Genomic DNA, 22,176 nt, shown 5'->3' with positions numbered 1-22,176 from the left:
TTCATATCATGAAAACCACAGTGTTTCTGAGAGTTGATGCAATATCATAAAACAAAATATAGCTATACTCAAGAGTATCAATATTTGCTTATACCTCTACCCAACAGTGATGTCACAGTGTCCTGGAGTCCACCCTTACTTCACTGCAGCAAGTTAAACCACTGGAGAGTTTGAAATACATTGCTGTTGGTTACAAGATGTCAGTCTGTAACCTAATTGAAAAAGAGTTCATCCATGCATTTTTCATTCTAATATGTTTAAAAAGTGTTCATATCCTGGAGTTAAACTTAGCAGAAGGGGAAAGAAGAGGAAGATGTTTGGTGGATAAGATTAAGAGTTCCATAACAGCTTTTTGTCAGCTGATGCTGCCACAGTCAAGAATGACTGGACCCTAACCTTACTACTGCATGATCCTGATCCTCATATGTATGAAACATTAGGTGCTCTAATACACATCAGTTATTAATGGAAGAGGATGGGCGGCTAGCTTAATGTTATTTTCATAACATCTGTCATGTTCGTAATATCAATGTGAGAAATTTGTAGCTAATAAATACATATCTGGCTAGCCACAAGGTGCCCCCACCTCTTAATGTAAGTGGTTCTTGGTTCTAGACCAACAAAGTTTCGGTGCCACATTGGAACCAGCTTTTATGGCTGGTTCTTTGGTTGTTGAAACTGGAAGAATTGGTCCGGGATTAGCCATCAGCTCCGGACTCACCCTGAAACCTTCCCGGGCTTTTTAAAAACCTTTTTTTGATAGGATAGGTGGAGATAGACAGGAAAGCAGGGTAGGGTGGTTGAAATGCAGCAAAAGGCCACAGGTTGGAATTAAACTGTGTCCATGATGGTAATATACTGGTATCTTGCTGATGAAGCAGGTCATCCAGTTGGGCACATACTAACATTTTATTGTAAAATAAAATGTAAAAAACAGTTTTGAATTTTGTTAGACCAATAAGTCATTTGTAATGTGCCTGCCATGGTTAGTGTTTGTAATCTTTCAGAATGGAAAAGAAAAAAAGTTTATGTACATTTGTACATGTTTATTTAATGTGTTATAACTTACCAGGGAGGCTGGTACCAACAGTGTACACTCTGTCAGTGATGCATGCAGGTGCTACCAGGTCCAGGTCAGCAGCAGCCAGTCCTCAGAGGAAACACGGCTCCATAGCAACCAGCTAAGCTGTTCAGCACAGCACACAACATGACAGTGCGACATACAAAGGTTTTGCTATTCTTAGAGCCATAACACTAGTAGGGGTAAAAATGTCAAGTTTATCCTAAGGGTGGTGTTAAAAGACAGGTCATGGGGATGTTAAAATTCAAAGGTTTCTTTCTCTAGAGAACATGAATGTGCGCAGCAAATTCCCCAGCAATGTCCACATCTGATTGTTAGATATCCTGTGTGAAAATCCAGTGGAAGAGGCTCATCTTCTGAGTAATAAGAATCTGCTGATGGCTAGAATTCCTGACAATGCATCCATCTATAAGATTCTGGTTTTTCTTGTGCACCACTGAAATTGACCTGATGGTGGCGTTACTGGAAAGTTACAGGTCACATAAAGTTTCAGGATTCAGCATCTGGGGACTATGAACAGGTTGCCAACTACAGGGGAGCCACAATGAGATACATTTTGGTGGGTCTGTATCTCCGTCATGGAAAATTAGGCAATTATTGATGTATGTTCATGCATGAGGGTGATTCATCACTAATTCACTTTATTAAAGATACAGGCATCCATGCTATTCTTGCCATCACCATTGAAGTGTAGCAATAACTTCACTAATTATAACTCAAAGGGTTAGGTAAGTTAGATCTGATATATGAACTTGAGTCATATGGTCTGTGAACACCAGACCAAGTCCACGCACAGCATCCACCAGGAGCTGACATCAAGGAGGACATTCACATCTGACCCAGAGACCATCTTTGAACAGAGACAGAAGTTACCATCTCCCCACACACAACAATCATATGACTGACGTCCAACACTTATGCAGGTCATGTAATGACATCTGAGTCAGTTCCACTGGCTGAAAGAACAGCCGAGCAGCATCCCTAGTAATTATGCCCACATTCTGCAGCTCATGATGGAGGTACGGCGCCAGTGGAGGCAGCAGTGTGCCTTTTATGCAGCCAGACAGATGGTAAGGGCATGAGGGTCGGGTGGAGGAAGGGCGTGTAACATTTCTGACTTTCGTGCAGGGGACTGCGTCTCATCACAGACCTGCAACTCGTGTTTGCAAAGAAATCAACAGTAACCATGCTTTCTTGCTAACATGAACCAAATGCTGTAGTTGCCTAGCTTTACTCTAGCCGTGCAGATATTACAGAAACAAAGAATTACACTTTCCCACACTATGTTAAAAATATAGAAATATTAGGGAGGAAATTTGAAAAAAAGTTTACCTGAATTCCAAAGTTGAGCAGAAAGGGAGAAATGAACCCTGATTCTAGGGTAAAAGAAAGAATGTGCAGTGTCTGTGTCTGCCAAATATGTCACTTCCTGCCACAAAAAAAGACAACCAGTGGAACATAGCTATATATGGACAGACATTTATAAATATACATTATAATATTCTACGTACTGTCACATCTCCATTTGTTTGACGGCTTTTCTTCTGTTTTCACATTGAAATGTTACTCATAATACCTTTATTACTTACGCACTGTATATATCATTCCATTACATTTATCTATTGCATTATCTGTTTATTTTATATAACTATTGCTATTCACATTTTTGTTCATTTCATTTCATTTTAACATTGTTTTCATGATAGTAATTGTGCTTTCACATAGTATTTCAGCTTCATTATCCATGTTTTAGGAGGCTGAAAACTCAAAATAAGCTCCATAGGAGACTCAGACCTCAGGTTATTGGTCACACATAAAAGTCCCAAGGTGCTCCAGTAGATGGCACCATAATCACAGAACAGAACAGATGATTTAAGGCGACACCTGTGTTGCAGTGAAAGGAACAGAGGGACCACGTAGAGGAGGACGTTCTGGGGACCTTGCACAACACTTCTCTAAAGGTGACAAACTTTCACAGAACATTAGGGACCTTCCTACAATGTCCTTTTTGGCTACGCCCGTGCTGCAATTCAAAGTTCCCTATGACTTTAGGAGAACTCACATTCTCATTAAAACATTAAAAAAAGAGGATATTTGGGACATAAACAGAATGATCAGTTATTTTTATAAAAGTTACATACTGCAGCTTTAAAACTCACACAGAGTCTGTTTGCATAAACGTACAAGATAAAGTTTCAGCTTGAACGGCTCTAGGTGATAAAGGTCAGACTAGATCACAGAAAATCTTGAAATCATTCTTTAATATTGAACTTCCAAATGGCTCATTTTGCTTTAATTCCTCTGCCTTCAACACAGGCTGGTGTCACTCTTAAAAAGGAGAAAATGTCAGAGACACCTTGTGTGGGGGAAGGGTGGCTCCCTCCCTCCTTCTCTCCCTCTCTCTCTCTCTCCCCAGTAACACACACTCCCTCCCTCACACCATCACTGGCCATCAGCAGCAGCGTCTGACGGCTGCATCCCTTTGCTGTAGCAACGCGGCTCCCTCCATCCTCCTCCTGCGTCGTCTGCATCTGACATCCCGACCGCAGGAGCCTTTTGTGTCTCCACGGGGGCCATTGTTGTTCCTCCCTTTTTTAGAGAAAGAAGAACACCATGGACATGATGGGTAACAGAGAGCGACGAGGCGTGAATTTCAAAGGCTTGCTGAGGAGGAATTGGCTCCTGATTGCCACGGTTTTATCAGTGCTGCTCGGTATGTGGAAGCCCCCTTAATGTCTGCTCATGTGTGCTGAGAGAATGAGACGCTTTCATCTTCACTGATGCCATTTTTTTCCTTATCTTCATTGTTGTTTATCTCCATGCCTCCTTCTTTGTTTCAGTCTTGCTTTCAGCTGCTGTCACTGAAATAAATCAACCTCTTTTGCATCAGCTGGCTGCTGCTTGACTAAAGAGCAACAGTAAAGGCTGAGATGTGTGTTAAGGAGCACAGGCATTTGTGTTTCATCATTAGCTTTCATTAAAGGAAGGAGGATGGGCACTGAGTTGAGTGGTGGTGTTGTGGGAGACATAGCTTCTGTCTTCCCCCCCTGTGTCTGGACGTGTCTCAGTCAAACGTGACCAGACTGAGGGGACAGCTGATGGGTCTATGTGAGGAGTCCCAGCACTGAGGCAGCACAGTGCATTGAGGGTATACAGTATCATCAGGTGCTTCACACATATGGGCTTCAAATGTTTGTGATTGAGTCATTAGACAAATTGTCTTTTCATATCTTTGACTGAATCGAGTATCAATGTCAATCTCATGCCTGTATCAGGGGGCAATTAGCCTAGCTTAGCATAAAAACTGAAAGCAGGTGGAAACAGCCAGCCTGGCTCTGTGCAAAGTAAAAAAAAAAAAAAGCCATGCAACACATGCCTAATGTGTATCTATCTATCTGCCCAGTCCTTATGCACAGCATCAGCGTCTACTAAAATTGTAATTTTTACATGTGTTTGAGATGGATTGAACTCTTAACTAGCGAGCTTTAGAGGTGTTGGTAGGTGTATTTTTGAACTTGTGACTAAGCCAGGCTATGTGATATGATATGGACTGTCTTATCTCATTCTCAGAAAGAAAGCAAATAAAACTTTTCCTTTAACTAAATTACTTTACTGTTTTACTCTGCCCTAAAGTAATTACACAAATTACAGACCTGAGATCAGTATTTTCCTGTTTTTGTGTGTGGAGTTCTGTGTGTCGGTAGTTGCATTTCTAGGTAACATTAAGAATACTTTTATAACGTAAGTCCAGTTGAACTCGGCTCTCTTGTCCTGTGTTCTCCTCTTTTTATAATGTATAACCATCAGATCCTTTATTCCTAAACTGTATCTGCCTAAAGTACCAACGTCAACAGTCACAGTGACTAACAGCCAGACAGCAGCCACAACAAGAGCCACAGACTTTGTACTTTGTACCCATACACATTTTATTTTTAACCTACCTAGTATTAAAAAGAATAATCAGTTTTGTAATGTTTTTTGTGGAAATAAAAGAAAAAGAATAGCATTAGCATGCATCTGCAGGCTGGACTACCAAGTGGGCAAAGTAGGCAATGACCCCATGTTTCAAGGGACCCTAAAAGTCCCAAAAGTCCCAGGTTCTGTACACATCAGTAGGTTTGGGTAATTCCATTAATTGCAATTTATACTGTGTTTTAAAAGGCCAAACATAATAGACTTTTTCACAGCAGCCATTTTGACATAAAATAGGAGGGGAAAGAAGGCAGGTGTTAGTAATGAATGAATTGAATTCAATCAGGGTGCTACATGTTGGTTCAGACTTCCTACAGTAAATAAGACAGAGCCTTCATTACTGTCATTGGTAAAGCCTGTGTTTACCCTACTGTTTTATGTCAAAATGAAAAAGGTCTATTAGGGCTTTATTACAAGGACAGGAGTGCATGCAGCAGTTTAACTTCATGAAGTGGTAATAGGCTTGAGGATAAATGAAGCCCTATTAGATCCAAAAGTATAGACCTTTTTATAGTAATAGTAGGGTAAACACAGGTGTTACCAATGGTATTAATTAATGTTCTGATCAAGTCGAACAGAGTGAAGATGTTGTGTGCATGTTGGCTAATACTTGCTGCACTAAATGGAACTGTCATTGGTAACACCTGTGCTAACGGTACTATTTCATGTCAAAATGGCTGCTGTGAAAAAGGTCTATTAAAATACACAGATAGGAGAATTGTAAATGTTGTATTTATTTTTTGGGCTTTGTTTATTACAATAAAAACTTTGAAAATGTTGAGGGTCATCAAATAATGAATATACCTTCACCAGCTATATGACATTGAAGTTTACTGAAATTAAATTGAACAATTTATTAACTCTTTTAGTTAAACTGTTGGACAAATAAAAATTGGGACCTGAATGTAAAATTCAGACTCTGCTATTCTGCTATCATCAAGGACTTTTGGTACCACCTCAGTCTAGGCTGCAAGCAATCTGAGTTTATTCTAAAAGGTTACATGAAACCACTACAGATGACTGATCGGTCCTGTGACACGATACATTCTGCACAAACAATGCATTTTTCAATGTTTTATTCCTTCAAAAAAGTAGAGGTACCGAAAGCAAGTCGAGTCGAGTCGTACTGCAACATGCAGTGGAAACACAGCTTAAAAGGCCCAGCAGGTTTGTCAGTTGACTAATCAGACTCTTTCAATGTCATTACTGCCTCATTTCAACTAAGAACACATTTTTAATGTCTATCAATGGCATTTTTATTGAGGAATGCAAAGTAATCACATCAGGCAGAAGGAGACAAACATGGTGATATGTCTTGTTCCTGCGTTTCCTGGCCAAAACTCTATTTTTACAAAATCATGAACTTCTCATTTTTATTAAATGATACACTTCTTTGGATTTGAGAATGACTAACTTCAAACAGAGTACCTTCACTTTCACAGTCAGCGCTGAAGTGTTCAGTTGACACTGCAGTAATGGCGGCAGTGCTCGAGTTACCGCTCAGTTGATGGATTTGTCTATATTTTCCTAATGTTCCTTGTTAACCTGAAGTGGTAAATGAGATATTACCATCATGAACTGGATGATGGTTACTGAAATTCACATGGAAAAACAATCCCATACAAATAATTAGCCAAAAATGGCAAATCTTTAGCTTCACTGAGGAGGTGTATAATTTATGTGTTACAAACAAAGCGTCAAAGAAAACAGCAGCTCTAAAAACAGAAAACTGCGGCTGTAACACTCAAGGCCTGCAGGTGGCACAAGTGTTAAAATTGTAGCAACTGTTCTGTAGTCTTATTTAGCAACCGCCTTTTTTAAGACACGCAAAAGCTTCGGAATTCACAAGTGGGGTATTTACTGGCATATTTCAAGTCGTAGAACAAAATGCTGTTAACCACAGACCTTTTTCAGGCATCTAACCAAAAACCCATTCAAAAGCACCCAGTGACTTTGAGGAGAGGGAACCGGAAGTGCTAGTGCCTTTCAGGACTCACTCCTGCAGCGGGGTAGAAAAAGGACCAAACAGCTCCACTTTGAGGACAACCTGCAGTTTGCTAAATGTGAAAGATTGAGTGAGCTCCAGGCCAGCTGCACCAGGTGCTTCAGATCTACAGATGCCAAAGTATAGGCATCCACGTACAGTTTGCTGTGTCATCACAGTGTTTTACAGGCATCTTTAATGGTGGTCTGGTATGCGTGATAACAGATGGAGGTTTGGAGTGCATTACTAAAATCATTGAGTGGGATACATGTGGGGTTTATAGCTGGAAAATATAGACCAGTGTGTTGTGCCTCATGAAGCCTCACTGATGCGTGAAATAATGTGACAGTTTCTTATGCAGAGCAAATTCTGCATTCGTTTAATTGACATATTACTAATTCTAATGTTCTTTATAGTGAAGTTGGATTATGTTTGTCCATCCTGTTTGAGCCATGTATATATGCAGCCATCACTGCTGTGTGCTCTGTGATCCAAGCACTTTCTTCAGCTGAACCCAAGACTTCTTTCTCCCCGTCTTTCAGGGATCAGTTTGGGCGTCGTGGTCAGAGAGTATGCGTCCCTCTCCCACCTCCACAAGCAGTATTTTGGCTTCCCAGGAGAGATCCTCATGCGAATGCTGAAGCTTGTCATCCTCCCGCTCATCATTTCAAGCATGATAACAGGTAACTGGAGTATGATTTCTGGTTGTAGTCATAGTCTCACCAAATGGCACATGAATAACACAACCTTAGACTTTCAAACTGTGTGCAGTGCATTTGCCAAACCTAACTTCTGTGACGAGACTTTGTGTTAAGAGTCCACATATGGAGGAGGCTGAAACACAGGACTTTCACCCGGAAGACTGCAATTCATGTCCCGTTTGAAACCAAAAGTCAGCGCTGACTTATTTTAACTTACGCAACATATTAAAAGGTCCAGTGTCTAACATTTAGGAAAATGTATTGGCAGAAATGGAATATAATATTCATAGGTATGTTTTCATTAGTGTATAATCACCTGAATGTAAGAATTCTACAGTAATCCTAGTCCTTCACACAGGACCTTTAACTTTTACTAAACCTAACTAAGTCATTTTGTGCCTAAACCAAACCAAAGTGCGACCGTTTTACGTTACCATGACAACAAAGGTCACCTGACCACAGCCATGAAGGTCATCTTCTTTCTTTCCTGTGCGTCCAAAATCCACAGAAGTTAATGGGAAGGATTAGCATAACATATCCACGCAAAATTGGACCACCAAGTGCATTAAAATAAATGTGAATAAGTAAGTCTTAGAAGTGTGAATTGAGTTCAGGTAGACAGGTCCATACTGAAGGTATGATGATCCAAGACAACACAATCAACAAAGTGACTAGAAGTTCATTCATTTCCTGTAGAGGTGAGCAGCAGCCCAGGAATTACATTAATTCTGGACAATTGTAAAGAACAATATTTTTTAAGTACAATGGCAGTGTTCAGCCCCAGTGGAGAAGGCAGTGTGAAAGTGCATGCCTAGAGGTTGAGAAGGTGGGGGTGTGCATGGCCTTAGCCAGCAATGAGGTCCGGACCTCTGTAATTATTTCCTAAAACATTAGATTTTGACTGAATTTTTAAAAACTGTGTGGATAAGGATTTAAAACGTCTGTCAATTTGGAATGACAATATTTCCTAGCTCCTTTTGCTTTCCAATGCTGCGCCTTCAAATCACAATTACCTAAAGGTAGTCATGCCATATTTATCCCTATAATTCGTTGATCAATACTGAGAAATAGCTATTGTTCTTAATGCACATAAGAATTAGATTTAGAATATTTTATTACTTATTTTAAGGGGCATATTATGTCTTGGTATATTATCAACCATTTTGATAATCGATTCATATTGGAAGTCATTTTTCAAGATATTTAACTGAATATCTTGGGTTTGGACATGAACATTTTCCAACAATGACAAAAGAATTCATCAATCAATTGTCACAGAGAGATGAACTGACAATAAGTAATTAGTTTCAGTCCTACTGGACAGTCACAAATTTTGAGAAATGTATAGCTGACAGCAATAGCTCTGCTAATGAGATGCAATCGGAGCGTGTCGGGCTGTGCAGTTTGTTTGCCTCCAGTCTGTATGCAATGATAACCATCTCTGCCTCTGTTCTGCTGTCTAGAGATAGGATACACTGGGGATTACCATCCACAGTGGGATAACGGATACTCACGGGTGAATGTTGAAAAATGTCATTTAGGAGCTGCATTACATCTTCTCTAACTAATCCCTTCACCTCATCCACAGCAGCACACCAAGGCTCCCTGCTGAAATGGAATTAGGCCTACAGTTCAGTCTTACCGCTGCAAATTGAAGCAAATAGATTGATCTTGCTTATCAATCACAAACGTGATGTTTGTTGGTTGTGTTGAGCATTTTGTTCCATTGTTTGTCTGTGGCAGCTGTTCCCAATTTATTTGTTCAGGATTTGTTTTTCCCACCTGCATTTCCCTGGAGATTTCCCCACCTGCGTTTCACAACTTACTCAAAAATACAGGCAGGCCTGTATGAATGAGAATGCCTGGTTGCACTCACCCAACAGTTTATTCAGCTTTCACTTTAATTCAAGCTTTCTTGGTTATTGATACATGTTATAATTATGAAGACTACCAATATTTCTAGAATTGGCACATTTAATTTTTCCCATGTTTTAAGTCACATAATTTATGGATTCCCACGGTTTGAAGTTCCAACCGTGAACCACAACGTTCATGTCCAGCAAGGGACCTTTGGTGAACGACATTCCCAACTTCTGTATTCCCTTTGCACTGTCAGTGATCAAATAAAGGCTTGAAGTGTAAAAATAACTTCATTTTCATGAAGTGATGGCTGAACTAATGGAAGTTTGCAGTTTAAAGCTCAGTTAAAAAGTTAGTCAGTGTACTTTGTAAAACTACTACTTCCAAAGCCTTTTTTGCAAAGGAAAGCATCTACAAACGAATGTACAGAAAGTGTTCATATCAACATGAATGTCAATATACATAAATAAACAATAACATTAATGTGTTTAACCAAATCTACCCACACCTGTTCTGCCTGTAGTATTTTTTAATCTTTAGAACTGAAGGCCTTCAAGGATTTAGTATGTACTGTCAGAGTGCTTTGATGGTAGAGAGACTTTATATCTTTAAGGTTTCAGATACTCTGCTGTGCACTGTACCTGGATTATTCTCATTATAGGAAGTTCTTTTGGGAAATTACCACAATAATGACCAAAAATAAAAGTCTATCAATGGATATCTGTATTACACGTTCATAATCATGTATTGTTACAAAGTAGCAGTCAGGATGGTGTTAGCATCCTGGAGGTGATTTAAGCTTCACAATTAAGTGAATTCTAAAAAATGATTCCAGTTCAAGCACAATATAATGACTGATTGTTTAGTTTAGTTTAAACAATAAAGCAATAAAACTAAAGGAATATAACATGTTACTGAGAGATCCTCCCATTGAGCAACATAATTAGCGATTAGTGTCAGGAACAAGTCCCCAAGTCATGAAGGAACAAACCCAGCACATTATATTTGTAAAATCATACATTTTAACAATCTACAAAATAAAATGCATAGCTTCACATCTGCTACTTTCATTTAGCCACCTTCACAATAAACCCACTGGCCTGCTATCACAGTGTAGCTTCTAGGCTAAAACGTTGTGTTGCTGGTTGAAGTGTTAAAGGCCCACACTGTACATTTTGATCAGATAAATGATTATATACTCACATATAAATGTGAACACTTTCAGTTGGAGCTCGATCATTTCTAAATTCTTGCACAATTTTCAAGTGATCAGACTTCAGAATCTCTAGTCTTGTTTTTTGTTACTTGGTGGGACAAGGTTTTTGCTTAGATTTTGGTTATTTGCTTTTTGATTGTGCTTTTTATCCACAGGTGTCGCAGCGCTGGACTCTGAGGTCTCAGGAAAGATAGGCCTGCGAGCTGTTATTTACTACTTCTCAACAACCATCATTGCAGTTATACTTGGTAAGTTGATATTTCCCCTCTCTCGCCCCCCTTTCTTTACCTCTCTCACTGTATTTAAATTATCCTGTTCATTTCAGTTACATTGTTGTCATTGTAGCGTACTGAGCGGTGTCATCCTTTGTAGGCATTATTCTGGTAATGACCATCAAACCGGGAGTCTCTCAGACGGCTGAGCACATTGACAGAGCCGGAACCACGCCCAACGTCACAACAGTTGACACACTCTTGGACCTCCTCAGGTGACCTCCCAACCACGAGACAATTTCTCAAATTTCTCATCACCCTGAAGTGTCCACTCACTCAGATGCTGAAGTGAAAGACTGCAGGTCTTATAAAACCGAAATATGCATCGTTCAACCATTTCAAAAGTGTTCAGACTTGTTCTGAATGGAAAATTAATCAAGGGATGTGATTGGATTGTTGTCAACAGGGGAGTGACAAAAAAAAGTAAGGCTGTAACGACTTATTTTTATGGGGGGTGACTGGAATATTGTTACTGAAACTTTATTAGTAATTCACTTACACTACTCGTTATAGTAATAATACTGTAATATTATTACTGTAACCGCCCAACACTCCTCGAAATGTTACATCAACTCAGAAAGTTGCATTAACTCGGAAACTTAAGCCAACTCGAAACATTACATCAACTCAGGCAGTTATGTCAACTCGAAACTTTACATTAACTCAACTCAAACGGTACATACTGTTGCCTTTAATTCCAGAGCTCTGTGGTTCACATATCCAAGTTATCAGTTTTTTCTAATTAACTGAACAACTAAACAATGAAAGGTTACACTACAACTTTCAATTGACAAATCTTGGCATTCCTGGGGAAGGTGTTTGCAAAGAACTGATGTTTTAACTCCATTACCTCTGAAGTACCTAACCAGTTTCCCAGCTTCTTTAACAATATGAAAATCATTTTCTGCTGGATTTTGACTTACATCAGGAGTCATTACAATGACCCATCTGTCAAGGAATGATTGTCGTACACGTCATTATCTTCTGTGTCTTTCATTCACCCCTAATCTTGCCTTTTCCATCAACAGAAACATGTTTCCAGAAAATCTGGTGCAGGCTTGTTTTCAGCAGGTAAGAGGCTTTGCCCGTCCATCATTCATTCTTCTAACACTTTCTACCCATGTTTCAAGTGTCATGTAAGCCTAAATTAGGGTCTGGTGTGTATATAGTACCCACGTGAATATAACTGATGTTGTAAAATATGACCAATACTGTAGTACAAGACCAAGCGCAAAGAGCTGGAGCCTCCAAAAGTTTCGGAAGACACTACTACAATTCCACCTTTGACAACTACCGTCATGGAGGTGCTACAGGTAGGTGTACAGATTACTTGTTTGTCAAGCAGGCAAAGCTATATTTGCACCAGCGTTTTCTGTAGCAAACATCCATTTATATGACTGTTGGGGTTTTGATCCTGACATGACAACAGTGCATCCTTGTTGATCCATCTGCTGCACTTAACGTTTCATGTTTCTGCACCTGGCAGCCAGTGTCTGATATAAATGCATCAGAAGACCCAATAATGAGTCATAAGTAGCTATGGGTCATTGGGCTGTGATCCTGTAGAAAACATTTGCACAGCTCATCAATGGGTCTTTAGAGTCGGCTAATGTGGTTGTGAAAGCAGCTTCCTGTCCTGGTCTTGGTTAGCTGAATGAATCGCCTCCTTGTTTCGTCTCTTGGCAGAATATAACCAAGGACTATAAAATCATCGGGACATATTCGGATGGAATCAACGTATTGGGGCTTATCGTGTTCTGTGTTGCTTTTGGCCTCGTCATCGGGAAGATGGGCGAAAAGGGCCGTATCCTCCTGGAATTTTTTGATGCCCTGAATGAAGCAACCATGAGACTAGTCCAGATCATTATGTGGTATGTATAAAAGACTGGGTGAAGTGCTTTGGCCCCATGCTTTTCCTTATTAAAGTCTTTGCTTTAGACTGACAAAAAGGCCTTTTGATCTTGGAAACAGTAGTTTAGCAAAACAAAGTCGTAAGTCAAGGTTCACTTACTAGCTTTTTCCAGGGTTTTTAAATGTCATTGTGTGATCTTCCTCACCTAATGGGGTTATCAGCTTGGGGCTGCAAATTCCATGCCCTGACTGAGAGTTTTAGGGAAATTGTACTTTGAGTTATGATATTTTTGTCAAATGGCACTAACATTTCTGTGACTACCAGAATATAGCACTGCAATTTAATATGTTGTTTATCACGCATGATGCAGTTGCCAATTGTGTGGCTACTGTATGTCAGATTAGTATTACATTTTCTACATTGTTTGTGGCCAGTGGGATTTTTTTTTAGCAGCTATCAAAACAATGTTTCTAGAGGAGGCCGTTTTAAGATGTTCCCATCTAGCTAAGCTTGTGACGGTGTTAGCATAGCTATTTTCAAAATCATTCATATTTCCAGTAACAAGCTTTTTGAAGACACTAGGTAGTGGAGTAGCCTTGCTTGCTTCTCCAGCAACAGTTTCAAAGTAGTTCCCCCAACATAATACTGACCGTTAGCTTGCCAGAGTAAGAAATGCATTGGCAACACTACGTCTCTCCCTCTTCCCACTGGGATGTTTGTTCTTGTGACACATTTGGATTTGGCATAGTCAAAAAGAAACCAAAAATCCATCCCAAGTTTGAAGCTGAATAAGAGCTATAAAACAGCCCAAACCTGACTGGAAACCTTATAACAGGTAGCAGAATATTTGGGCTTTTTGGTTGTTACAATATTCAGACATTTTTACAGCGTTGTGTTGACAGACCGCTTTATTTGTCCAATCAACAGTTTAAACCCCAAGGACATTGATTTAACTATCAAACCAGCAAATATTAACATTTGAGAAGGTAGAATATAAAAATGGCATAAATGATAATCAATCATTAAAATTTTCATCTATAATTTAGTATTATAATGGATTTACTAATCAATTATAATTTCAGTTGTAGTCCAAATGCACTATTTGCTGTAATTTTAGATTCTATACCCCAAAACATACTGTGTTTTTTTCAGCTACATGCCAGTAGGGATCCTGTTCCTTATTGCTGCTAAGATCATCGAGGTGGAAGACTGGGAGATCTTCAAGAAGATGGGTCTTTATATGGTGACGGTGCTGAGTGGGTAAGCTGTCCCATTACTCTGTATCCGCCTGTTCCAGACGCTGGGATTTATGGTTGACATTTGGGGCGATTCTCCCTCCAGTGATACAGTAAAAGCTGAGCACTGTGTGGGCACTGATAAGGGCCAAGGACATTTAAAACTGCTCAACCTGCAGATGCAGTAATGAAAGCTTGGCGCGTGCCTCTAAATCTAAGTGACACCATTAAAGACTGTACTGTAAATCCCTTCCAGTTGGGTCACAGGGTTAGTCCAAGGCTCTGAGTGCTCCTGTGACGACATGTGCACGCAATGTTCACACTTTGTTGTCGATGTTCTGAATGCAGCATTTAGTGTCTATAAAAAAACTTGCTCATGCATTACTGCTTTCCAACTTTGAATTACAGTCTATGTAATTAAGAGTGTCTGACACGATCAACAGGAAATTACTCTTTAATGTCAAAGTAAAGTCATATATCTGCAAATGTGCAATTATAAAACCAGTGAAATCAATTTAAAAGTCATTTCACTGACATTTCAGCTTGTACTACCTTCATCACTTTATGCCTAGGTCATTTTGATCTTTCAAGTCTGTCTCTGTGGAAGGCTGTTAGCCTAACTTAGCATAAAGACTGGAAGCAGGGGAAAACTGCTAGCCTCTAAAGCCTACTGATTTACTCGCTGTATCTTTGTTTTATCTGTACATAAACAGAAAAGTACCAAGATTGGTGCTGGTACGAATTGTTTTATGATTTTATGACAAAAAGGTATTTTCATAAAAAATGACCTACTGCAGCTTTAATGGGGCAACTGAATAGTAAATACAATTATATTTAACTAAAACTACTTTTTCGCGTGATGATTAGAAATAGAGAATTCCCCTTACAACTCTCTACATTGTTCTATAATGTGTCTCTGTTTTGTCCCTCAGTCTAGCTATCCATGCCACCATCTGCCTGCCACTCATCTTCTTTGTTATTGTGAGGAAGAACCCATACACATTCACACTGGGAATGGCTCAGGCCCTGGTGACAGCACTCATGATCTCCTCCAGGTCAGAATCCACTGAGCTACTCACTCTGCTTGTAAAGCTGAATCCTATTCTGTATATTAACACTAACCTCCACATTTTCATATCCATAAGGTCACAATAATGAAGCCAGTCAATGTCTTATCTTCCAGTTCTGCCACCCTGCCTGTCACCTTCCGATGTGCCGAGGAGAACAATCGCATCGACAAACGGATCACCCGCTTTGTCCTCCCAGTGGGTGCCACCATTAACATGGACGGCACAGCGCTCTATGAGGCGGTGGCCGCTATCTTCATAGCGCAGCTGAATGACTATGCTCTGGATGTGGGCCAGATTGTTACTATCAGGTACATCGTAGTTACTCAGAGGCACAAAATACAACTTCTGATACTAAAATAAAATACTATTTATAATACTATAAAATACGAATGTGGTTGACCAAGGTGGAAGTTTCTTGCTCACTCCAATTATACCTTGTCTCGGAAACATAAAAACATAAAACTGAAGACAACTTGTAAAACAACAAACATTAACAACATGAAAAACACATCAAGAGCATGTACCAAGGAAGTTATAACTGACTAACTAACTAACTAACTAACTAACTAACTAACTAACTTTGGTGTCTGATGAGTAATTCAGACCTTAAAAGTAATAATCTCAAAGATTTTCATTAAAGTAAATGTCTGTTTTAACACACTCTTCATTAAACAACAATGGTGGCTGCTAAAGCGGTTAGCGTAGATGCTGCTAGCATCAGTTATATCTGAATAGCAAAGAACAGCACTGAAGGCTTTTCTCATTGGAAAAGAGTTTTTGCTCTTCCACTGACTGACTTCAGTAAGAGTTTATCACCACAGACTTGCTCTTCAACTGACCTGTGTGTGAAGTGGTATCCTCTTTTTGTCCGGTCACTGCTAGCCTGGTCACTATGGCTGAACAAAGAAAAGATCAATGACTACAAACAATGGAAAAGTTGCCAACTGCCAACTGACTGACGTCACATGGGCCAAACTGTTTGGATCTCTTGGAATGAGGTCCAGAAACACCCTTGCACTTACTGCTTACTGCCATAGGAGACCTTCGAGATCGTTTGAATGTAGAAACCTTCAATTCATGCATCAGAGCTAACATATTATATTTTTGTCGCTCATCGAAAGCTATATTGCAACAGTCTATTCTCCATTACCAGTGTTTGCCCTTACATTTTGCCAACCCATCCGTCCACCACAACCTCTTCACAAGTTCTGCTTTTGCTCCTGACCGACAACCGTAATAACCTAGAGGGCTTCATCAGGGAGGGCAGTCTCCTGACTTTTGAGGGTAGGACTATGCACATCGGTATACCTAGAGATGTCCTCTGTAAATGTAAAAACTGAGATCAGTGTTTACAAAGCAGATACTGTGCCCTTTGCATTATTAAAAGCTACTGTTTTGGTACATTTATACTGCAGATATCTCAGTACCAAAGGTTCTTCTGGCTCACACTTAGTTCATAGTTGGTCTTGAGTGTTTCAAACCGTTACCATCTGCTGCCATTTGGGGCCACTGATGTGCAAAATTGTGTCTCTTTGTTTCAGTATAACTGCAACAGTTGCCAGTATTGGAGCAGCAGGAGTCCCTAATGCTGGGCTTGTCACCATGGTAATAGTCTTAACAGCTGTTGGACTACCTGCAAGTGATGTCACTCTGATTGTGGCTGTGGATTGGCTGCTGTAAGTTTATCCGTTGACCTTCTGTATTATCTTTCCTACTAAATTCTAACCTAAGAGCGATGCTGTAGATTGACTTTGTGTTGTGTTTCAGGGACCGGTTCCGTACTATGATCAACGTTCTTGGCGATGCTTACGGAGCCGGAATCGTCCAGAAACTCTCCAAGAGGGAACTGGAGAGGATGGATCTGACATCAGATGTGGACGTCGCCAACCCCTTTGCCCTGGAAGCCACTTTGGATGACGAAGAGTGCGAGAAGAAATCCTACGTCAATGGAGGCTTCACTGTCGACAAGACAGATGCGATCTCCTTTACTGAAACCTCCCAGTTTTAGCCTCTGGCTGGCTCAGAGGAGCAGAGAAAGTGCCACGCTGCTATGGATGTCAAATGGAAAACCTTCCATCATGTATCAGCACCATGACGAGAGAGGAAAACTATCCAGCCAGACCCATCCAAGCTCAGACATCAGCAATAGCAGCCTCCATTAAGCTTATCCAAGATGATCACCCTTCATGTCGGACATTTACAGCCACGACTAGATTAAAGTGCTTCCTTCTTACACTCAAATTGTGCCAAGATTAAGAAAAGTCTGTTTTCTTTTGAATAAGAGTGTGTTCTTTCAAAGAAGCAAAGATGCATTCAAAAGAAGAGCTGTTTGTGTGTATGTGTGAGGACATTCGTTTTGGATGTATTTGAGGTGTGTGTATGTATTTTGCAAAAAAGAAAATATCAATTGAACACAAGCAAAAACAAAACCATAATCTAAATGTGAAACTTCAACAACCCTACTTTATTTACTCCTGGGTTAGACAGTAACTCTCTAAATGTGTGAATGTTTTTTTTTTTGTGTGTGGCTGTTGTAACTTCTATGTCCCATAATGCACTGCTTGTATATCTATCTGTATATTTAAACTGTGCCAAACATATGAAGAGGTTTTTCACCGAGTTGCATGAAGCAATATGTTAAACAAATGCTAACCGCGGGCTGCAGACTGATTTTCTAATGGACACTTCACAAAGACTGGAGATGGTTAACATGAAGTCATTGAACACTGTGAAATTTGAGGACATTTTTTCAGAACCAAATCACTAACTCGTATTGATTTATTGCAAAGTATAATGATCATAAATAGTGTCGTGTTTAGGAAGCAAGGGGGGATGACAGTACATTAGATTATCAAACTATTTGAATTGTCACTTAATGAATGTATGTGTCAATGATAATAATTATAATTTCCCTACTCTATTTTCACTGTGGTGTAGAGGTAAAATATGTTCAAATGCTCTTAAACCAATGCCGTGTGGTAAGCTTTCATCTAGTAAACAACATTTTGCATGTTGTAGGAATTTTTGTTTAAAGAAGACACGAAAACCCTTGGGCACATTTGTCAGTAAGGATTAGTTTGACATTTTGGGAAATACACTTTCTGCTTTCTTGTAGAGAGTGAGATGAAAAGGTCCACATCAATCTCATGTCTGTGCGTTAAGTATGGAGCTAAAGCCAGGAAGAGGTTAGCTTGGGTTGTAAAGACTGGAACTGAAGTGATGTTCAATTGTGGTTTTTTAGATTTCTGTTTATAGTCTATTATAGTTATTCTTAATGCCTGCCACCGGTTCGGATTCCCCTTTGATATCAATTAAACGAGGAGGTGGAAACACAACTGTTTTTGTCCACAGGGGCCGCCAGCTTTAAGTACTTACTGCACAGACATGGGAAAGGTATCGATTTACCAAAACGTTGAGTTACTTCTTTGATACAAGCCGCAAAAAAGTAGGTTCAAATGCAGCAGTAAAGAAACAAGCTAACAGTTAGCTACAACAGCTTTGTCTTTGGTAGTTTCCGAGGCAACCTTTACATTAAAACCCAACGTTGACCAGGATTAGAAAGTTCAGAGCAGCAGTGTTATTTATAACAACCCTTAAAAATGAGCCAATCCTTGACAATGTGTGTTTATAGCCATTGCTTATAGGGCTGCAAACCTTACAACCTGGGCAGTTAACCCTAACAATTACAGAACTTTATAGTAAATTTTACATAGTTACTTAGCTGCATCAGGTTTTATGTCATGCTCATGAATTTGAACAACTTAAAGTAAGTCATCAGTACATGAGGTAATCTGCCTGCCATCACAGATGTAGCCATTCAGCATACATGTGCCATATTTCTGTTTCATTTGCAACTTGCTAGTTAGCATGAGTAAACATTTTGAGAGTCTGAGATTTTCTTCTGTGGAGGGAGTGGAGATAAAAGACCTAACTTGTGTGTTATTATATCCAAACGTTAGTTCAAAACTTTTGTTAGCTAGTTCGCAACAATATTGCAATATTTAAAATATATTTTAAAAAAAGGGTTGGGAACTGCTCCCACAGGGATTGAAGAACTATGAGAGAAACTAACAGTGAAATAGCAAAACTATAACTATTTCAAGGTACTACACACCGATCTGTTTTTTTGTTCTTTTTGATGCTAAAATGTGCTTTTGCTACTTCCAACCTAGATGCCTTGTTAGCTTCTCACTAGCTAAATGTGATGCAGAGGAGACCTGCAAGTCAAAGTGTCAACCATGATTGACATTTGTTTCCAATTCTGCAAACACATCATAGCCACAAACAAGGCTGTAAGTCTAAACTTGGGAGAACAATTGTGTGTGTAGTAAAACATCATTTGATCAATTGGTGGATAGAAAGATAACTGATTAATATTTGATTTGTAGATTTATCAAGGAAAAAACTTTGCTGGTTCCAACTTCCAAAATTGAGGATTTGCTGCTTTTGTCAGCTTTATATCATCAAAAATGTTATCTCTCTGGGCTTTGTGCTAAAACATTTAGTATTTAATGGCTATTGAATTGTGATGACATAATTTTGGATATTACATAGACCAAAAGATTAATACAAAATTGACAAAAAATAATTATTAGTTACCAATGTAATTATGGTATATGTTAAGCTGACATTTAGGCAGTGGATGGTGAAAGAGGAAAGATCCAAAATAAGGGAGCAGCAATGTCCTTTTATTTAAATACTCTTGTTCCGTCCAGGCAGAGAGACCAACAAACATGCCTCGCCTTCCTTAAAACGTCAACGAAGGTTAATGCTTTGACGCAAATGCCACAAATGATATGAATGCTTGTACTTATGTCAGACCCCTGGCTGCACTGTTGCTTGTGATGCTCACAGCTTGTGATGCTTGTGGTCTTATGCTTTTTTATAAAATGTATGTCCATGTCTGTAACTGAGAGCTGGGTTTGACTCCATGCAGCAGCTGCATACTATGATGCACATGCACATACAGTACTAAACCCTGGAATAGGCAGTGTGGAGTTGTTTAAATGGTGAAGTCAACTTGAAAAAGACGTGACATGGGAGCTGAGGTTTATCTTTGGTACTATTTATGCTATTCATATGTTTGAATGTATGCAGCAAGTGTTCCCAGTGCTGGTGCTATAATGATAATCCCAGCATGATAATCAATATCATTTATCAAAAGCGGTCCTCTTTGCTTACTTTCCACCATCGCTAGAGTCTGAGCCAAATACCTTTCCAATCTCCTGGCAGAAAATACAATAATCCATTGCAACTCAATGACATTGACATGTTATCTATCACATGCTAAGGGATTTACATTCATTAAAAAACAACTACAAGCTTTACACTACTTTTTTTTCTCAGATTGTGGTAGAAATTAAACTGCCAGAGTAGCTTACAGCACAATATCGTACTGTACAATGTGTTCCATTTGAAGCTGCAAATTCCCCGCTAGTTAAGACAAGCTAATTTGGAAAAAAATCAAGTAAATATTTTCTTTTGTTTGCTTCTAAAAGACTTAACAATGCTAGTAGCTAGCATTAAAAATTAGCCACTGTAAACGCTGCTCTTAAAAATTCCTTGCATGGTAATTAAGCTGATTTCAGTGGTCCAGCTTGAAACTATCACAGAAGAGATTTTCTTTGCTTGATCTAAAATACTGTTCTTAAGCAACAGCTAATGTGTCAGTACTTTGCAATGTTAGCTACCTAGCATAGAAAAAAACAGCAAGTGCAAATGCTACTTTATCTTGCAGCTTGATCCTTAACCAAGTATGATTTTGATAGAGGTTATGAAGTGTTGAAAATTCAAACTTTGTCTATTTTCAGAATAACAAAAATGTTCAATAAAGTAATGGTGTTTACAGAGTGCTGACAGGTTTAGTGAGATTCCACATGACTATATCCTTGGGGATAACATATCTTGCCTAAGTTCCTTATCTTGGGCTTTCGTGTTAAAAGGTCATTCCTTTACTCTTCCCAAGAAGTCAAAATGTTCAAATCCATTGTAGTCCAAGTCTCAGTGTCTCCATATTAGTCGTCCCTACACTGCCAAAAGGGCCACTAGTTTGTAATTCTATACTGAGATAAGCCCTCGTAAATCAGGTTGTATTCTACATTTCAGAAGCACACTGGCATCAACCAACCCCTTCTCTGTACAGACAACTACTTGAGTACCTATAGTATGTGAATCAACATGTACTAAATTGTGTGTAACTGCAAGCAAATAAAAGAAAGTTGCTCATTTTTTGTCTGAGTTTGTTGTTTGTATTTTTGATTACATTATCCACCACAGTATGGATAATGATATGGTTCACTGTCATTTAACACCAATTTTCTTTAAAGGAATACAGAAGTTATGGTAAAAACCAAGTTTCTCGTGTGAAAAGTCCTGAAAAAAAATATTATGCTTTAGAAATACAGGTCAGTGTATAGTCAGACATAGTCGCACTAATATAAAAAACATGACTTTTGATTCTAGAAAATGGATCTGTTGATTGGTTCATGCTAAATAGCTGTTATGAATTCATCCATCACACTTTGAGTACTTCTTATCCAATTTGGCTTATCTGTTTAATCATGACAGTTGATTCTTGGAAAAAGTAGTTTGACTTAACTCAATAGCCTGGCATCACAACCTCTCAGATGGTTTTCATATGATGTCCAAGGGTCATTATCAATGGGGGCATACCAAAATTGACCATTTACAGTATAAAGTGAAGCCGATGTGGAACTGTCTGGACCTGCATTCTATGTAATGGCCAGCAGGGAGCAGCTCCATTGGCTGCATTAAAATACCATATAGTCTTGTGGAGAAATGCGCCGACTTCTGACTTAAATTATTAGCTCAATAAACAGTTTCCTACTGAGTTTATGGCCTCCATCTCTAGTTTCAAGTCTTCCATACAACATGATGTTCATTTAAACAACCATAAAAAATTAGATGAACATT

At 39.2% G+C, this 22,176-nt stretch overlaps 1 protein-coding gene across 1 annotated transcript; it reads left to right on the top strand.

Moving 5' to 3' along the window:
* Positions 1–3,482: 3,482 nt before the first annotated feature.
* slc1a1 (solute carrier family 1 member 1) lies at positions 3,483–21,470 on the top strand. The gene is made up of 12 exons (XM_051428559.1): positions 3,483–3,794; positions 7,580–7,720; positions 10,970–11,062; positions 11,187–11,301; positions 12,115–12,157; positions 12,304–12,399; positions 12,773–12,957; positions 14,091–14,198; positions 15,106–15,228; positions 15,357–15,551; positions 16,785–16,919; positions 17,011–21,470. The coding sequence occupies exons 1-12, from the start codon at positions 3,695–3,697 to the stop codon at positions 17,249–17,251; spliced, it is 1,575 nt and encodes a 524-aa protein (XP_051284519.1). The 5' UTR covers positions 3,483–3,694; the 3' UTR covers positions 17,252–21,470.
* The last annotated feature ends 706 nt before the right edge of the window (positions 21,471–22,176 follow it).

Source organism: Dicentrarchus labrax, unplaced genomic scaffold (assembly GCF_905237075.1).
Source record: "Dicentrarchus labrax unplaced genomic scaffold, dlabrax2021, whole genome shotgun sequence".
Classification (NCBI taxonomy): Eukaryota; Metazoa; Chordata; class Actinopteri; family Moronidae; genus Dicentrarchus; species Dicentrarchus labrax.
The sequence above is the reverse complement of the archived record's forward strand: the minus strand, read 5'-3'. Positions and strand labels throughout refer to the sequence as shown.